The 19,595-nt window shown below is 41.8% G+C and overlaps 1 protein-coding gene across 16 annotated transcripts in view; it reads right to left on the reverse strand.

The window, feature by feature from the left end:
* The window catches only part of UBXN2A (UBX domain protein 2A), a 68,137-nt gene that overhangs the window by 8,171 nt on the left and 40,371 nt on the right, over positions 1-19,595 (reverse strand). For 6 of the 16 annotated variants that reach the window (XM_065527679.2, XM_005576449.5, XM_065527677.2 and 3 more), the window contains exons 3-6: positions 14,001-14,139; positions 8,351-8,457; positions 3,009-3,146; positions 888-1,046 (exon numbers count right to left, since the gene is read on the reverse strand). In XM_065527679.2, the coding sequence (XP_065383751.1) occupies positions 888-1,046; positions 3,009-3,146; positions 8,351-8,457; positions 14,001-14,139 (543 nt within the window). Of the gene's footprint in view, positions 1-887; positions 1,047-3,008; positions 3,147-8,350; positions 8,458-14,000; positions 14,140-15,888; positions 16,010-19,595 lie in introns of all 16 variants that reach the window. The other 10 variants (XM_065527673.2, XM_065527672.2, XM_065527676.2 and 7 more) reach the window with 4 other exon arrangements.

A 19,595-nucleotide genomic window follows, 5' to 3' on the forward strand; every position in this document is an offset into this window, starting at 1 on the left:
GAACTTCAATTTCTTTTAATGCTTTTCTGTATTTTCATTCTTTCACTACAATTAACAGAAGGGTATGCATATAATGCTAATGACTAATTTAAAACATTAAAAATAATTCTTTTATAATTATGTGTCTAGTTAAACAGAAAAATGAATCAAATGATGAGAATCAAAATCCCAAAACAGACTGAAAATACTTCATTGTTATTATTATTATTTTTTGAGATAGGTTCTCACTGTCACCCAGACTTGCAGTGTGGTGGTGCAATTCGTCTCACTGCAGTCTCTACCTCTTAGGCTCAAGCGATTCTCCTCCCAAGTAGCTGGGACTGCGGATGTGTACCACCATGTTCAGCTAATTAAAAAAGTTTTTTTTTGTAGAGATGAGGTCTCACTATATTGCGCCACTGCACTCTAGCCTGGGCAACAGAGCGAGACTCTGTCTCAAAAATAAATAAACAGATAGATAGATAGATAGATAGATAGTTGGATAGATAGATAGAATGCTTGGCAGGATGCAATGGCTCATGCCTGTAAGCCCAGGCTAAGGCAGGAGGATGAATTCAGTCCAGGAGTTTGAGACCAATCTGGGCAACAGAGTGAGACCCCCTTTCTACAAAAGTTTTTAAAATTAGCTGGCAATACATAAATAAAAAAAATAAAAGTTAGCGGGGCATGGTGGCATGTGGCTGTAGTTCTATAACTCAGGAGGCTGAGGTGGGAGGACTGCTTGAATCCAGGACTTCAAGACTGCAGTGGGCTATGACTGTGCTACTGCACTCTGGCCTGGGCAACAAAGATTCTATCTCTAAAATTAAACTGTTGACCGAACTGAAAAGAAGAAATGAAATTTAAACTTGGTGGAAAAAAATCATATACTGAAATTGAAGACTCACCTATGAGAAATGTTAAATTTCTGAACAATCCTTTTCCCATTGGCTAACCAGATCTGTATATTAGTAATGGGTTCCAAGTTGTTCAGCGGAACAGCAGACAAATTATTTTTATTTTCAACTTCAATATTCTTTGCTTTAGAAACAATTTTTGGTGTGGCACTAAGGAAATCCAGACAACAAAGTTAGACATGTTTTTCCATTCAATAAACCTTTATCATTAAATAATTACTATAAAAATATTACAGCAAGTATAGCTTTTAGGAAGATTTTTATAAGTTATATCTGTTTCTTCAATAATAACGAAAGATATATTATTTATGTCCACAATATATGATGGTATGATGGTTCTAATAATCTGATGAAACTATACATATCCAAGTAATTTGTAAGCTACATATATTATTACTGGTATTTATTGAGTAGTGCTTTACAGAATGGATAATTTTAAAGAAGGTTCACAGATCTATGGACTTTACCTTTACCTACTGCCCAGGTTAAATTTCTAAAATAAATGATAAATTCTTTATTGAGCTTAGTCCTTAGGTTATAATGAAAAAGAAACTAAATAAAGTACTTCCTGATCATTCTGAAGGGTGCATTCAGATATATTTGTACATGTGGATGAATATGTATGCACCTTACCAATCTTGATAATTAAAAATATGAGAATTTATAAAAATCAAAGAGCTCCCATATCTATCTAATCTCTCTGCGTATTCTGTTAGATAGGATGGAAACTGTAAAACTTGAAAATAGGCCGGGCGCGGTGGCTTACGCCTGTAATCCCAGCACTTTGGGAGGCCGAGGCGGGCGGATCACAAGGTCAGGAGATCGAGACCACGGTGAAACCCCGTCTCTACTAAAAATACAAAAAATGAGCCGGGCGCAGTGGCGGGCGCCTGTAGTCCCAGCTACTCGGGAGGCTGGGGCAGGAGAATGGCGTGAACCCAGGAGGCGGAGCTTGCAGTGAGCCAGGATCGCGCCACTGCACTCCAGCTTGGGCGACAGAGCAAGACTCCGTCTCAAAAAAAAAAAAAAAAAAAACTTGAAAATAATTTAAGGCTTTGATACTGACACTGATTTTCATTTTTATTACCTCAAAATTCATACATAGATCATAGAACAAAATGTTGCAGGCAGTGGTAACCATAAAAGAGAATAATAGGCTGGGCGTGGTGGCTCACATCTGTAATCCCAGCACTTTGGGAGGCCGAGGTGGGTGGATCACCTGAGGGTAGGAGTTCAAGACCAGCCTGGCCAACATGGCGAAACCCTGTCTCTACTAAAAATACAAAAATTGGCTGGGCATGGGGGTGTGTGCCTGTAATCCCAGCTACTAGAAGGGCTGAGGCAGAAGGATTGCTTGAACCAGGGAGGCAGAAGTTGCAGTGAGCCAAGATCGTGCTGCTACACTCCAGCCTGGGCAACAGAGTGAGACTCTGTCTCAAAAAAAAAAGAAAAAACAAAAAAAAAAGAACAATAATATTCAAAAGCTAGCACATGTACTCTATAGTAGTGAGTAAAAGGGAGAGAAAAGAACTTACCAATTGAATTCTGTCCATAAAGAGCCAAGCCCTTCTGATTTGAAAAAACCAAAAAAACCTCCAAGATTTTTTAGTGTGGTGCTGGCATTTTTTTTTTTTTTTGAAATGGAGTTTCACTCTTGTTGCCTAGACTGGAGAGCAATGGCACGATCTTGGCTCACTGCAACCTCTGCCTCCTGGGTTCAAGCGATTCTCCTGCCTTAGCCTCCTGAGGAGCGGGGATTACAGACATGTGCCACCATGACTGGCTAATTTTTTTGTATTTTTAGTAGAGACAGGGTTTCTCCATGTTTGTCTGGCTGGTCTCGAACTCCTGACCTCAGGTGATCCGCCCACCTTGGCCTCCCAAAGTGCTGGGATTACAGGCATGAGCCATTGCACCCGGCCAGGCATTGTGAATATACACTTAGGTAACTATGACTTAGGAGTCCTCATAAAAATTAACATTAAAAAAAATCTAATTTCCAATGGGAGAAATGATAAGCTCTATTCATGTGGTCTACATGGGTAAAACAATGATAGACAGAATATTAGTTAAGCCTTGATCTATGGAAAACAAGACAATAGGCATACTTACCTTCCTAGTCTGTGACCCTGTCCTGAAAAGGGCTGGAACACAGGCTTTGTAGACAAACATATTTCATTTTTCTTGTCTTCAACTTTAACGTCCACCTCCTCTTTATCAAAAATTCCCTGTAATTCTGAAGGTAATTCCCTTGGAAAACAAAGAAATAAAATGATAAAGCTCCCCGGGTATTTTATTTCTCTGAAAAACATTCTGTACATACAAAAAATGAATAATACGTAGAAATATACAGAAATAAGATATATAATATTCCCTACAATGAAATAACCAAATATATTCAAAACAATGTAGTTAAATAATATGAACAACACCAAAAACCCATAAGAACAATATAATTTTTAAGACCATAAGCTCATGAATAGCATGAGTTTTAATTATTATTATCTTTTATTGTGAAAACATATATTTTTAAAATTTTCTGTAGAGACAGGATCTTGTCCAGGCTGGTCTTGAACTCCTGGGCTCAAGCGATCTTCCTCCCTCAGCCTCCCAAAGTGCTGGGATTATAGGCGTGAACCACCGCCCCGCAACCAGCATGAGTTTTATAGCAGTACCTAGAATAGTACTAAAGTCATGAAATACTTGATGACTATATACTACACCAAGCTTGTCCAACCGGTGGCTTGGGATGGCTTTGAATATGACCCAACAAAAATTTGTAAACTTTCTTAAAACATTATGAGATTTATGAGATTTTTTTGCAATTTTTTTAAGCTTATTGGCTATCGTTAGTATTAGTGTATTTTCGTATTTTATGTGTGCCCCAAGACCATTCTTCTTCTTCCAATGTAACCCAGGAAGCCAAAAGACTGGACATCGCTGTTAACTAAGCAATTTGAGTTTTTTGTTTTTGTTTTTGGTGGGGGTGGGATGGACAGGGTCTCATTCTGTTGCCCAGGCTGGAGTGCAGAGGTGCAATCATGGCTCACTGCATGACCTCCTGGGCTGAAGCGATGCTCCTGCCTCAGACTCCTGAGTAGTTGGGACTATAGGCCACCATGCCCAGCTAATTTTTGTATTTTTTGTAAAGATGGGGTTTCACCATGTTGTCCAGGCTGGTCCTGAACTCCTAGGCTCAAGTGATCTGCCCACCTCAGCCTCCCAAAGTGTTGGGATTACAGGTGTGAGCCACCACGCCTGGCCAAAGGACAAATTTTAACAAATTCTAATAAAGTAGTTGATTTATTCTGATAACAGAAATAACACAAATTCATTTAGTATATATTTATGATTTCTGTACTTTTCTTTTTTCTTTTTCTTTCTTTTTTTTTTGAGATAGGAGCTCACTCTGTTGCCCAGGCTGGAGTCCAGTGGCACCAACATGGCTCACTGTAGCTGCGACCTCTTGGGCTCAAGCAATTGTCCCATCTTAGCTGCCTGAGTAGCCAAGACTACAGGCGTGCGCCACCCAGGTGATTTTTTAGGTTTTTTTTTGTAGAGAAAGGTTCTCGCTATGTTGCCAGGGCTGGTTTAATTCCTGGGCTCAAATGATCCTCCTGCCTTCGCCTCCCAAAGTGCTGAGATTACAGGCATTAGCCACTGCACCTGGCCTACCTGGCCTTTATTTTTGTGTAGATAAGCCATACTTCAATAAGAAAGTTTAAAAAATATTTTAGTGAATAAATACCACTCTATACATACCGCAATTCTATGTAATTGTTTTATTTTTTTCTGTTTGAGTTAAAAGGCACTCAAAGAATGAGATAAAATATTCGCAAATCATGTATCTGATAAGGAATTTGTATTCAGAAAAAATGAAGAATTCTTACAACAAAAAGGCAAATAACCCACCTGAAAATATAAACAGGCTAAGCACAGTGGCTCACGCCTCTAATCCCAGCAATGTGAAAGGCCCAGGCAGGTGGATCACCAGAGGTCAGGAGTTCAAGACCAGCCTGGCCAACATGGTAAAACCCTAGCCGGGTGTGGTGGTACATGCCTGTAATCCCAGCTACTTGGGAGGCTGAGGCAGGAGAATCACTTGAACCTGGGAGGTGGAGGTTGCAATGAGCCGAGATCATGCCACTGCACTCCAGCCTGGCCGACAGAGTAAGACTCTGTCTCAAAAAAAAAAAAAAAAAAAAAAAAGCAAAAAACTGGACAGAGGATTTGAACAGACATTTCTCCAAAGAAGATGTACAAATGGCCAATAAGCACATGAAAAGACACTCAACATCACTGGTCATTAGAGAAATGTAAATCAAAACCAGAATGACATACCCCTTCACAACCACTAAAATGGCTATAATTTAAAAAAACAGAAGCTAACATGTATTAGGATGTGGAAAATTGGAACCCTCATACATGGCTGGTAGGAATGTTAAATGGTACAGCCATTTTGGAATACATTTGGGCAGTTCTTCATAAAGTCAACATAAGAGTTAATAATTCCACTCCTAGATTTATACCTGAGAGAAATGAAACCATATGACCACACAAAAACTTGTATATAAATGTTCATAGTAGCATTATTCATAATAGCCCAAAATGTGAAAATGAGTTGAACAGGCAAATACATAGAGACGGAAATCCATAGAGATAGACACAAAGTGGATTCATGGTTATGTTAGGGCTGCAGTGAAGGGAAAAATGGAGAGTGACTTCTAGTATCTGATTTTTTTTTTCTTTCAGCAATATATTTGGCTTTTGGGGGTGATAATGATATTCTGAAATTAGACTGTGCTGATGACTGTAAAACTCTGTAGACGTATTAAAAATACTGAACTATATACTTCAAAGGGATGAATTTTATGGTAGGTTAATTATATCTAAACAAAGCTGGGTTTTTTTTTTTTTACATAAGTACAAGAAAATAGTCAAAAATATTTTTCATAGTGGCAAAGTTTAAAATACTTGGCTGGGCATGGTGGCTCACGCTGGTAATCCCAGCACTTTGGCAGGTCGAGGCAGGAGGATCGCTTGAGCTCGGGAGTTTGAGACCAGCCTGGGTAACATAGCAAGATTTCATCTCTACTAAAAATTTTTAAAAAATTAGCTGGGCATGGTGACACACACCTATAGTTCCAGTTATTTGGGAGGCCGAGGTAGGAGGACCACTTGAGATGGGGAGTTTGAAGCTGCAGTGAGCTATGATCATGCCACTGCACTCCAGCCTCAAAAAACATAAAAACAAAAAAATCTATGTTGCCAAGAACATTTAAGTATATATAAAAATTATGGGGCACTGTTGTGATAAAATAATATTCAGATATATTGAAATATTTGATGATGATTTTAAAATTGTTTTAAACATAAATATATATGTAGTATATATATGCATCTATGGACAGAAATGATAGAATGAAATTCAACAAAAATGTTAACAATAGTTACTTGTGAGTGGTTAAATTATAAGTGATTTTTAAGTTCTTTTTTTTTGAGACAGAATCTCGCTCTGTCACCCAGGCTGAAGCGCAGTGGCACCATCTTGGCTCACTGCAACCTCCGCCTCCTGGGTTCAAGCAATTCTCCCTGCCTCAGCCTCTGAAATAGCTGAGATTACAGGCGCCTGCTACTTTGCCCGGCTAATTTTAGTATATTTTAGTAGAGATGGGGTTTCGCCATGTTGGCGAGGCTGGTCTTGAACTCCTGACCACAGGTGATCCACCCACCTCGGCCTCCCAAAGTGCTGCGATTACAGGCATGAGCCACAACGCCTGGCTGATTTTCGAGTTCTTAATACTTAAAAAAATTTTCTAGACCAAGCATGTATAATACTTAAGATTCATAAATATATAGTAAACATTACAATTTTTTTTTTTTTGAGATGGAGTCTGGCTCTGTTGCCCAGGCCAGGGTGCAGTGGTATGATCTCGGCTCACCACAGCCTCTGCCTCGCGGGTTCAAGCGATTCTCCTGCCTCAGCCTCCCGAGTAGCTGGGACTAACAGGCATGTGCCAACATGCACGGCTAATTTTTGTATTTTTAGTAGAGATGGGGTTTCACTATGTTGGCCAGGCTGGTCTCGAACTCCTGACCTTGTGATCTACCGGCCTCAGCCTCCCAAAGTGCTGGGATTACAGATGTGAGCCAGTGTGTCCGGCAACAATTTTTTTTCTTTTAAAATTTTTATTCATTAATCGGGCAGCCTGCCAAGCCAGAGAAGGGTCAGAGAGAGTTCTACCATGATTATTTTAAAGACTTTAAAGATATTTAAACATAAATATTAAATAATAAAGAAAATGAGGTATTAGAAAATACTTAGTAAATTAGTTTAAGTAAGATTTGAGTTGATCAGAATTCAAGTTCCTAAACTTTCTTCAAAATTATAGTTGTTGGCTGGGCGTAGTGGCTCACACCTGTAATCTCAGCACTTTGGGAGGCAGAGCAGGCAGATCATCACTTGAGGTAAGGAGTTCGAGACTAGCCTGGCCAACATGGTAAAACCCTGTTCTTTACTAAAAATATAAAAATTAGACGGGCACCGTGGCAGGCACCTGTAATCTCACCTACTCGGGAGGCTGAGGCACGAGAATCACTTGACCCCAGAATGCGGAGGCTGCATTGAGCTGAGATCATGCCACCGTACTCCAGCCTGAGTGAAAGAGCGAGACACCATCTTGAAAAAAAACCTGTAGTTGTGGTTCTCTTAAGAAAATTCATCTTATAAAAATGTGAATGTACAAAAGAAAAAGTGTATCTGTGAATGTGTAGGGGGTGTGTGAACATTAACATAGATTCTTTCACCAAAAAAAAAAAAAAATGCCTAAAGTATCTTCCTATTACAAAGATTACTTACCCCACCTTGTTTTTGTTTTGTTTTGTTTTTGAGATGGAGTTTTGCTCTTGTTGCCCAGGCTAGAGTGCAATGGTGCAATCTTGGCTCACTGCAACCTCCGCCTCTTGGATTTCAGCCATTCTCCTGCCTCAGCCTCCCGAGTAGCTGGGATTACAGGCATGTGCCACCACACTTGGCTAATTTTGTATTTTTAGTAGAGATGGGGTTTCTCCATGTTGGTCAGGCTGGTCTGGAACTCCCAACCTCAGGTGATCTGCCCGCCTCGGCCTCCCAAAGTGCTGGGATCACAGGCACGAGCCACCATGCCCGCTGCCCCCCATCCCCTGCCTTTTTTTTTTTTTGGAGACAGGGCCTCGTGCTGTTGCCCAGGCTGGAGTGCAGGATGCAAGTATGTCTCACTGTAGCCTCAATCTCCCACGTGCAAGCAATCCTGAGTAGCTGGGCTGGCTGGGTAATGTTTTTTTTAAGTAGAGATAAGGTCTGGCTATGTTACTACCCAGGCTGGCCTTGAACTCCTGAGCTCAAGCAATCCTCTCGCCATAGTCTGCCAAAGTTTTGGGATTACAGGCTTGAGCCACCACACCTGGCTACTCACCCTTTTTTGATGGAGTTCAAAAACTGCTGACTGGCACCATCGGAATAACTTCTGAAATCATCGTTGACGGTGAATCCGTTTTTCCATAATTTTATATTTACATCTACCTGCAAAACAGTAGGAAACAAAATGCATCATGTTAATAAAATGTAGTAGGATTGAATGTTCTTTGAAAATTTCTTCTATCACTATTCAAGCTGGGTAGGGTGGTTCACTCCTGTAATCCCAGCACTTTGGGCACTTTGGGAGGCCAAGGCACGACTGCTTGAGCCTAGGAGTTGGACACCAGCCCTGGCAACATAGCAAGACCCAGTTTCTACAAAAAATTAAAATCATTGATATGGTTTCGCTGTGTCCCCACCAAAATCTCAAGCTGAATTGTATCTCCCAGAATTCCCATGTGTTGTGGGAGGGACCAAGGGGGAGATAATTAAATCATGGGGGCCCATCTTTCTCATGCAATTCTTGTGATAGTGAGTAAGTCTCACAAGATCTGGAGGGTTTATCAGGAGTTTCCACTTTCGCTTCTTGCTCATTTTCTGCTGCTGGTGCCATGATCATGAGACCTCCCAGCCATGTGGAACTGTAAGTCAAATTAAACTTCCTTTCTTCCCAGTCTCGGGTATGTCTTTATCAGCAGCGTAAACATGGACTAATACAACTGGCTTCATAAACATTAAAATATAAGGAGGAGGTGATGTTGGGCGAGGCATAGAATTGTGTAATCAGGAGAGAGGAGAATACTCAGGATTATAGATTCCAGAGCAAGAGCAGTAGAGTTCCCCAGTGGACAACCAGTCCACTGAAGGAAGGAGGGTTTCACCACAGTCTTCTCTTAGAAAAATTTTAACTTGTGGGCCAGGCATGGTGGCTTTCGCTTATGCTGTACAGTTGTATGGTATTTATACTTTTACAGATACAAATAACAATTGATTTAATCCCCAATTGTAACATAACTATGTTAGAAGAATGGGAAGAGGTGATTTGGGGAGAGGGGGAAGGTAGAAAAAGAGTTAAATCCTTATTATCTATAATACAAAGTGAATACATAATTCAAAAATCTGAAAAATCAAGAACTATCACTATTAGCATATTATCAGAAACAGAAAGCTCGTGTCAGTAGAAATACCTAAGAGTTATAACTTGTTGCCTCTGGAAAGTAGATGTGGCCGGATGCAGTGGCTCATGCCTATAATCCTAGCACTTTGGGAGGCCAAGGCAGGCGGATCACCTGAGGTCAGGAGTTCAAGACCAGCCTGACCAACATGGAGAAACTCCGTCTCTACTAAAAATACAAATTAGCCAGACGTGGTGGTGCATGCCTGTAATCCCAGGCTGAGGTAGGAGAATCGCTTGAACCCGGGAGGCGGAAGCTGCGGTGAGACAAGGTCGCACCATTGCACTCCAGTCTGGGCAACAGGAGTGAAATGCCAACTTAAAAAAGAAAAAAGAAAGTAGATGCTAGGGCCAAGGAGTAACAAGTCTGCTACTTTTCAACATAAGCCTTTTAGAACTAATAGATTAAGTTTTAATTTGAAAACCAAATCAGAGTGAAGGGATTTTTCATAAATACTTTTTTAAATGTCTCAAGTCAAAAAATCAGCTGGGGTCTCGTAATTGGTACCGTTTGCAGTCTGCTTTGACATGTTATTTTGATTGAAAATTTTTTTTTCTTTTTCTTTTTTTTTTTTTGAGACGGAGTCTCGCTCTGTCCCCCAGGCTGGAGTGCAGTGGCCAGATCTCAGCTCACTGCAAGCTCTGCCTCCCAGGTTTACACCATTCTCCTACCTCAGCCTCTCGAGTAGCTGGGACTACAGGCACCCGCCACTTCGCCCGGCTAGTTTTTTGTATTTTTTAGTAGAGACGGGGTTTCACCGGGTTAGGCAGGATGGTTTCGATCTCCTGACCAAAGTGCTAGGATTACAGGCTTGAGCCACCGTGCCTGGCTGAAATGTTTTTTTAAAAAACCAAACCTCTTACAGTTATGCAATTAGAAAAGGAAGTATTTTAATAGCCTTCCCAGGATATTCTTTGACACTTCATCAAAATTTAATAAGTAGTAGTAGTATCTCAAAAGTTAGTTGAGAATCTGAATGTGGAATCTGAAACTTACCAACCATCTTTTCATATACTTGTTACATTAAAATCTTTTAGTATATGTGATTCTTTGGCTCTTTTACTCATGCATCACTTTATAACATCATATATTGGTCATTTGGAAAATACTGGTTTTCTTAATTATGCAGATCTTTCAACTGCTGACACATTTAATTACATAATAAAATTTATATTTATCAAAATGACACTAATCTCACTAGGAAATTCCTTAAGTTTTGAGAAACTGTCAAGGTATGGTGGCTTTTTCTTTTCTTTTTTTTTTTGAGACAGTCTTGCTGTGTTACCCAGGCTAGAGAGCAGTGACACGATTTTGGTTCACTGCAACCTCTGCCTCCCAGGTTCAAGTGATTCTCATGCCTTAACCTCCTGAGTAGCTGAGATTACAGGTGTGCATCACCAAGCCCAGCTAATTTTTTGTATTTTTTAGTAGAGAAAGAGTTTCGCCATGTTAGCCAGGCTAGTCTTGAACTCCTGGCCTCAAGTGATTCACCCACCTTGGCCTCCCAAAGTGGTGGGATTACAGGCGTGAGCCACCAAGCACAGCCTATAGTGGCAATTTTCTAAAAGTGTTATTTTCACTTAAAAAGTTGGTTAAGGCCAGGCGCGGTGGCTCATGCCTGTAATCACAGCACTTTGGGAGGCCGAGGAGGGCAGATCACAAGGTCAAGAGATCGAGACCATCCTGGCTAACACGGTGAAACCCTGTCTCTACTAAAAATACAAAAAAATTAACCAGGTGTGGTGGCGGGCACCTGTAGTCCCAGCTACTGGGGAGGCTGAGGCAGGAGAATGGTGTGAACCCGGGAGGCGAAGCTTGCACTTAGCCGAGATCATGCCACTGCACTCCAGCCTGGGCGACAGAGCGCGACTCCGTCTCAAAAAACAAAAGTTGGTTAAATAAAAATTTATCATTTTCAACAGCTACTGTAAGTTGTTTTCCTTGAAGTGTCAGGCTCACTTCATTCATTATTAGAAACTATCTACCAGGCAGGGCTGGGCGCGGTGGCTCATGCCTGTAATCCCAGTACTTTGGGAGGCTGAGGCGGGTGGATCACAAGGTCAGGAATTCGAGACCAGCCTGTCCAACATGGTGAAACCCCATCTCTACTAAAATGTAAAAATTAGCTAGGCATGGTGGTGCATGCCTGTAATCCCAGCTACTGGGGAGGCTGAAGCAGGAGAATGGCTTGAACCCAGGAGGTGGAGGTTGCAGTGAGCCGATTGTGCCACTGCACTCCATCCTGGGTGACAGAGCAAGACTCTGTCTCAAAAAATAAAAAAATTTAAAAAATAAAAATAAAAAAAAAGCCAGACGTGGAGGCTCACACCTGTAATCCCAGCACTTTGGGAGGCCAAGGCAGGTGGATCGCAAGGTCAGGAGAGCGAGACCATCCTGGCTAACACTGTGAAACCCTGTCTCTACTAAAAATACAAAAAATTAGCCAGGCGTGGTGGCGGGCGCCCATAGTCCCAGCTACTTGGGAGGCTGAGGCAGGAGAATGGCGTGAACCTGGAAGGCGGAGCTTGCAGTGAGCCGAGATCGCACCACTGCACTCCAGCTTGGGTGACGGAGCGACACTCTGTCTCAAAAAAAAAAAAAGAAAATATCTGCTAGGCCAGGTGTGGTGGCTTACGCCTGTAATCCCAGAACTTTGGGAAGTCAAGGCGGGCAGATCACAAGGTCAGGAGTTCAAGACCAACCTTACCAACATGGTGAAACCCCATCTCTACTAAAAACACAAATCATTAGCCAGGCATGGTGGTGCGCACCTATAATCCCAGCTACTAGGGAGGCTGAGGCAGAAGAATTGCTTGAACCTGGGAGGCAGAGGTTGCAATGAGCCGAGATCTTGCCATTGCACTCCAGCCTGGGTGACAGAGCAAGTTGGAATATCCATAGTCTGTATGTAAACCATTCTTTCTTGCAGAAACAATATGCCATGAAAAAGCAGACAGTTTGTTGATCTCAAATAACTGCACCTTTCCTTGAGACACTTCTGTGTATTATAGAAATACTTTATGTATACTTTGCATTTTGTCACACAGAATATTAAGATGTATATTCAAGGTTTGAGATACATAATTAATTAATTAAATTATTTATTTATTTATTTTGAGACCAAGTCTAGCTCTGTCGCCCAGGGTGGAGTGCAGTGGTGCAATCTCGGCTCACTGCAACCTCCACCTCCCAGATTCACGCAATTCTCCTGCCTCAGCCTCCTGAGTAGCTGGGCCTATAGGCATGCGCCACCATGCCTGGCTAATTTTTGTACTTTTAGTAGAGACCGGGTTTCATCATGTTGATTAGGCTGATCTTGAACTCCTGACCTCATGATCTGCCCGCCTCAGCCTTCCAAAGTGCTGGGATTACAGGCATGAGCCACCAAGCCTGGCCGAGATACAAAATTTATAAATTCTACTGCTTCATCAAGGACATTCTTAATTAAAATTAGTTTTTTTTCCCCCTTGGAAGTATATGCAAAGAATAAAGTACAGGTTGAATATCCCTTATCTGAAATGCTTGGGACCAGAAGGGTTTTGAATTTCAGATTCTGAAATATTTGCTGGTTGAGCTTTCCAAATTCAAAACTCAAAATCTGAAATGCCCCCAATGAGCATCTCCTTTGAGCATCATGTCAGCACTAAAAAAATTTTGGATTTTGAAGCATTTTGGATTTTTGGATTCGGTGGGTTTGGGATGTTAACCTGTAACTGCCAGCAGTTTGTTGCCACTGCCTTGATTCCTGCTAAGGTGTTGCAGTTTTACCCACCACTACTTTTGCAGTATCAGTGCAAAATGAACAGTTAGTTTTTTACTTTACCCTACCCTTACCTTACCAGTCAGGGTCTCACTCTGTCACCCAGGCTGCAGTACAGTGGTACAGTCATGGCTCACTGCAGCCTCAAACTCCTGAGCTCAAGCAATCCTCCCAACTCAGTCTCACAAGAACCTGGGACTACAGGCACATGCCACCATGCCCAGTTAATTTTTTTATTCTTTTGTAGAGATGGGTCTTGCTTTATTGCCCAGACTGGTTTTTAACTCCTAGGCTCAAGTGATCCTTCTGCCTCAGCCTCCTAAAGTGCTGGGATTATAGGTGTCCCTAGCTTGTGAACATAGTGAAAAAGGGAAATAATATCTATTATGAAAACAGTTTTGGCCTCATACCTATAATCCCAGCACTTTGGGAAACCAAGGCAGGAGAACTACTTGAGCCCAGGAATTTGAGACCAGCCTGGGCAACAAAGCAAGACCCAATCTCTACAAAAGTACAAAACAATTAGCTGGGCATGGTGGTGTGTGCCTGAGCTGCAGGCTACCCAGGAAAGCCGAGGCAGGAGGACTGCTTGAACCCAGGAGCTTGAGGCTGCCGTGGGCCAAGATCGGATCGAGCCACTGCACTCCAGTCTTGGTGACAGAGAAAGACCTTGTCTCAGACAAACAAAACAATTTTGACCTTAGGGACCCTCTAACAGATCCATATATTGAGAAACACTGGAAGAAAAAGAAAAGTAATAGACATTTATTTACCTGTTTCTTCTGTTCAGTGGGAGACACGCATTTGGAACCAACCTTCTGAGCTTCCTCAAAAAGGCTATCAACAAAATATTCACAATTTGATTGTTGATTATTACTAAGAGGTTGATTATCAGATCCTGTTTCACAAACCCTAAATAAGATAAAGAAAAACAGGCACTATTAACTATTAGGTCTCTAAAAATTTACTTACTTTGTTCTAGTTAAGGATATTGAACTTAGATGCTATGTGCATGTCTGTAGTTCAGGCCCTCTTCTAAGTTAATATAATCTTGGGGAAGTCATTAACCCCTTTTTAGTTCAGAGCAGGGTTTTCTCAACTTCAGCTCTATTAACATTTAGAAATGAATAAGGCTTTGCTGTTTGAGGTGTCCTGTGCCTTGGAGATTGGGATCCCCAATCCCTAGGCCCATGGCCTGTCAGGAACCAGGTCATACAGCAGGTGGTGAGAGACAGGCGAGCAAGCAAAGCTTCATCTGTATTTACTGTCACTCCCATCGCTCACATTACCACCTGAGCTCTGCCTCCTGTCAGATCAGTGGTGGCATTAGATTCCCATAGGAGCATGAACCTGTGAACTGAGCATCCAAGGGATCTAGGCTGCATGCTCCTTATGAGACTCTAATGCCTCATGATCTGTCGCTGTTTCCCATCGCCCCCAAATGGGACCATCTAGTTGCAGGAAAACAAGCTTAGGGCTCCCACTAATTCTACATTATGGTGAGCTGTATAATTATTTCATTATACATTACAATGTAATAATAATAGAAATAAAGTGCAAATAAATGTAATGTGCTTGAATCATTCCAAAATCATCTCCTCTTCTCCCCCCACAGGTCGGTGGAAAAACTGTCTTCCACAAAACCAGTCGCTGGTGCCAAAAAAGTTGGGGATCACTGTTGCAGATGTTTAACAGTATCCTTGGCCTTTACCCATGAGATACAACAAGTAGGATCCTCATCCCTGGCCCATCCCCAATCCCCAGTGTTGTAACAACCAAAAACATCTCTTCACATTGCCAAATGTGTCTAGGTGCAAAATCTCTCCAGGTTAAAAACCACTGGTCTGGAGTAAAAAATGTGTGGTGTTTTCTTTGTTTTTTCAGGTTTTTTTGAGACAAGGTCCCTCTCTGTCACGCAGGCTGGAGTGTAGTGGCGCGATTTCAGCTCACTACAGTCGCAACCTCCAGGGCTCAACCAGTCTTCCCACTTCAGACCCCCAAGTAGCTGGGACTACAGGCTTGCACCACCATGTCCAGCTAATTTTTGTAGAGATGGGATTTCACCATGTTGCCCAGGCTGCTCTCAAACTCCTGGGCTTCAGTGATATGCCTGTCTTGGCCACCCAAAGTACTGGGATTACAGGTGTGAGCCATTGCTCCTGGCCAAAATGTGTTATTTTTAAAGGGTTCAAAATGGGTTTAAAAGGGATTACTATGCATTTTTTGGTAACAGAAAACACTCTTGAACTAAAGGGGATAATGCATCAGCAACAATTGCATTTTTGCTCCTTTGCACACTTCAGAATATTTCCCACTGAAGACTTTATTTATAGTGATTTATTTGTTTATTTTTGAGACAGAGTCTCATTCTGTCACCCAGGATGGAGTGCATGATTACAGCTCACTGCTGCCTCAACCTCCTGGGCTCAAGTGATTCTCCCCCAAGTAGCTGGTTCTATAGGCGCACATTGCCACAGCTGGCTGAGTTTTAAGAATGTTTTGGAGAGGCTGGGCACAGTGGCTCCTGCCTGTAATCCCAGCACTTTGGGAGGCTGAGGCGGGTGGATCACAGGGTCAAGAGATCGAGACCATCCTGGACAACGTGATGAAACCCCATCTCTACTAAAAATACAAAAATTAGCTAGGCGTGGTGGCGCATACCTGTAGTCCCAGCTACTCAGGAGGCTGAGGCAGAAGAATCGCTTGAACCTGGGAGGCGGAGGCTGCAGTGAGCCGAGATCATGCCACGGCATTCCAGCCTGGCGACAGAGTGAGACTCCGTCTCAAAAAAAAAAAAAAAAAAAAAAAAGAAACATTATCTAAGATTCTGTTTGCTAGAAAAGATGGTTTCTGGTTGTTCTCTTTTGAAATCACACAGGAAAGTTTATAAAAGTACAGAAATATGATTTCTCAAATTCTATAAATAATAACAATCACACTTTTATACCTCTTATACTGTGCCAGGAAATATAAGTTAGAAACTGTTAACTTACCACCATACTACTCTGTCTCCCAAGTCTGTGATCCTAACCATGACATCTTATAAAGAACTATTCTAAGTACCTTATGTGTGCCAACTCATTCAAATCCTCACAATGACCCTAAAAGGTAGGTATTATTTTTATCCCCATTTAATAGATGAAGAAAAAGCTTAAGTAATTTGCCAGAGACCACAAAGCTATTAGAAGGCAGTGCTAGGAACTGAACTCAAGCTACCAGTGCCTCTGCTCTTAATCACTATGCTAGACTGTCATGGAAAACAGCCATCACTGAGCCTTGGCGTGGTGGTGCACGTCTGTAGTCACTTGAGGAGCATCACTTGAGGCCAGGAGTTTGAGGCTGTAGTGTGCTCTGACTGAGCCCACTAGAATGCAGTGACTAACCACTGCATTTTAGCCTGGGCAACATAGTGAGACCTTGTCTCTTAAAAAAAAAAAAAAAAAGGCCATCACTATATTGTTACTAAAATGCTGATACTCAGGGCAGTGCTTTAACTTAGGTATACATTTTTTTTCCTTCCCTAGGTAGTCCACTTGTATATACTCTTAAAACACTCCACATTATCACAAAGTATTATGCCTTTTCCAAAGCAATGACATGATACCTCTTACACAGAAATAGTTACACCCTAAGATGGTTTCTTATAACACTAGTGATTTTCCCCTCCCTTTAATCAGCATAGTCACATAGCAGTATAGCACACTGTCTAAAAGTCTGGGCATTGCTGTTTGTATTTAAGTGCCTTCATTTAGTCACACTGACAATGGGTAAGAAACTTAACTTCTATGTGATTTGCTTTGCTTGCAAAATACAGATACCACCACTTATTTCACATGGTTGTTGTGAAGATTAAATGAAAACATATATAAAAGCCTTTACATGGTATATAGTAAGTACCAGTATACACACTGGCACACAGTACACTCTCAAATATTAGTAATATCATTATAACCATTTTATGTTTTCTGGTATTTAACTGTTTCTTCTGTTCAGATGGTAGTTGGTGCTCCATCAGTAATTACTAAATACAAAGCCAACAAAGCTGAGCATCCAGAGTAGCTGAAATTTTATTCCTTCATGTTATTTATTTAATGTGTAAATTCTTTTTTTTTTTTTTTGAGACGGAGTCTCGCTCTGTCGCCCAGGCTGGAGTGCAGTGGCGCGATCTCGGCTCACTGCAAGCTCCGCCTCCCGGGTTCACGCCATTCTCCTGCCTCAGCCTCCCGAGTAGCTGGGACTACAGGCGCCCACAACCGCGCCCGGCTAATTTTTTGTATTTTTTTAGTAGAGACGGGGTTTCACCGTGGTCTCGATCTCCTGACCTTGTGATCCGCCCGCCTCGGCCTCCCAAAGCGCTGGGATTACAGGCGTGAGCCACCACGCCCGGCCTTAATGTGTAAATTCTATTAAACTTCATCATGTGAATTCAAATTACTCAAATATTTATTGAGTATCTACTACATGCTAGGTGACAGGGAGATATGAAGATGAGTAAGAAACAGTCTATGTTTATAAGAGGTTCAGAGTACAGTAGAGTGGAGTGGAGATGTATAGTAGGAAATAGTTATAATAGAAAATACAGCCAGGCACAATGGCTCATGCCTGTAATCCCAGCATTTTGGGAGGTCAAAGTGGGAGAATTGCTTGAGCCCAGGAATTGGAGACCAGCCTGGGCAACATGGCGAAACCCCATCTCTATAAAAAAAGAAAATAATTAGCTGGGCATGGTGGTGCAGCCTGTAGCCCCAGCGACTTGGGAGGCTGAGCCCAGGAGGCCAAGGTTGCAGTGAACTGAGATCATGTCAATGTACTCCAGGCCTGGGCAACAGAGTAAGACCCTGTCTCTAAAGAAAAACAAAAACATTAAAAAAAAAAAAAAAAAAAAAAAAGAGAGAGAGAGAGAGAGAAAATAACTGGTAGGCCGGGTGCGGTGGCTCATGCCTGTAATCCCAGCACTTTGGGAGGCCAACGTGGGTGGATCATGAGGTCAAGAGATCAAGACCATCTGGCCAACATGGTGAAACTCTATCTCTACTAAAAATACAAAAATTAGCCGGGCATGGTGGCAGGCGCCTGTAGTCCCAGCTGCTTGGGAGGCTGAGGCAGGAGAAATGCTTGAACCTGGGAGGCAGAGGTTGTAGTGAGCCAAGATCACGCCACTGCACTCCAGCCTGGCAACAGAGCGAGAGTCTGTCTTTAAAAAAAAAAGAAAGAAAATAACTACAATAAGAGATATAAAATACAGTTCAGAAAACTGGGGCGCTCTGGCTCCATTGAACAGGTGGTAATGGGTTTGTTTCACTTTTGAGTGTATACGCACAGGAAGAAACAGTAGCAAAGGCATTAAGAACTGCTTTATGCCCCTAAAATTGATAACTTAGATGAAATGAACCAATTTTTTATAAGGCACACTCTATCAAAACACACACAAGAAGGAACAGATAATATGAACAGGCTTATGGATACTAAGGGAATTAAATCAATAATATGTAACCTTCCAAAACAGAAGCACTGGGCCTGGATGATGTCACTGAAGTATTCTACCAAAAATTTAAGAAAGAAATAATACCAATTCTCTATAACCTCTTCCAGAAAATAGAAGCAGAGGGAACTTTTTTTTTTTTTTTTTGAGACAGAGTCTCGCTCTGTCGCCCAGGCTGGAGTGCAGTGGCCGGATCTCAGCTCACTGCAAGCTCCGCCTCCCGGGTTTACACCATTCTCCTGCCTCAGCCTCCCGAGTAGCTGGGACTACAGGCGCCCGCCACCTCGCCCGGCTAGTTTTTTTTTATTTTTTAGTAGAGACGGGGTTTCACCATGTTCGCCAGGATGGTCTCGATCTCCTGACCTCGTGATCCGCCCGTCTAGGCCTCCCAAAGTGCTGGGATTACAGGCTTGAGCCACCGCGCCCGGCCGCAGAGGGAACTTTTAACTCATGCTACAAGGATAACACTATGCTAATACTAAAACCAAAGACATTACAAGAAAGGAAAGCTACAGAAAATTTATCATGAACATATATGCAAAAATACTCAACAAAGTATTACCAAACAGAATACAACTATGTATAAAAAAAAAAGTAAACACCACAACTGTGCAGGATTTATCCTAGGTATGTGAGGCTGCAGTGGGTTAACACTGAAAATCAATTCATGTAATCTATCACATCACCAGTCTAAAGAAGAAAAATAATATAATCATATCAACATATGCAGAAACAGCATTAGACAATATCTAACAACCATTCATAATAAAACCCCCACAAACTAGGAATAGAAAGGGAACTTCCTCAACTTGGTAAAGAATGTCTGCAAAAGCCTCCATCTAACATCATATTTAATCACGAGAAACTAGACACTTTCCCACTAAGA

This window comes from Macaca fascicularis, chromosome 13 (assembly GCF_037993035.2).
Source record: "Macaca fascicularis isolate 582-1 chromosome 13, T2T-MFA8v1.1".
Taxonomy (NCBI): domain Eukaryota; kingdom Metazoa; phylum Chordata; class Mammalia; order Primates; family Cercopithecidae; genus Macaca; species Macaca fascicularis.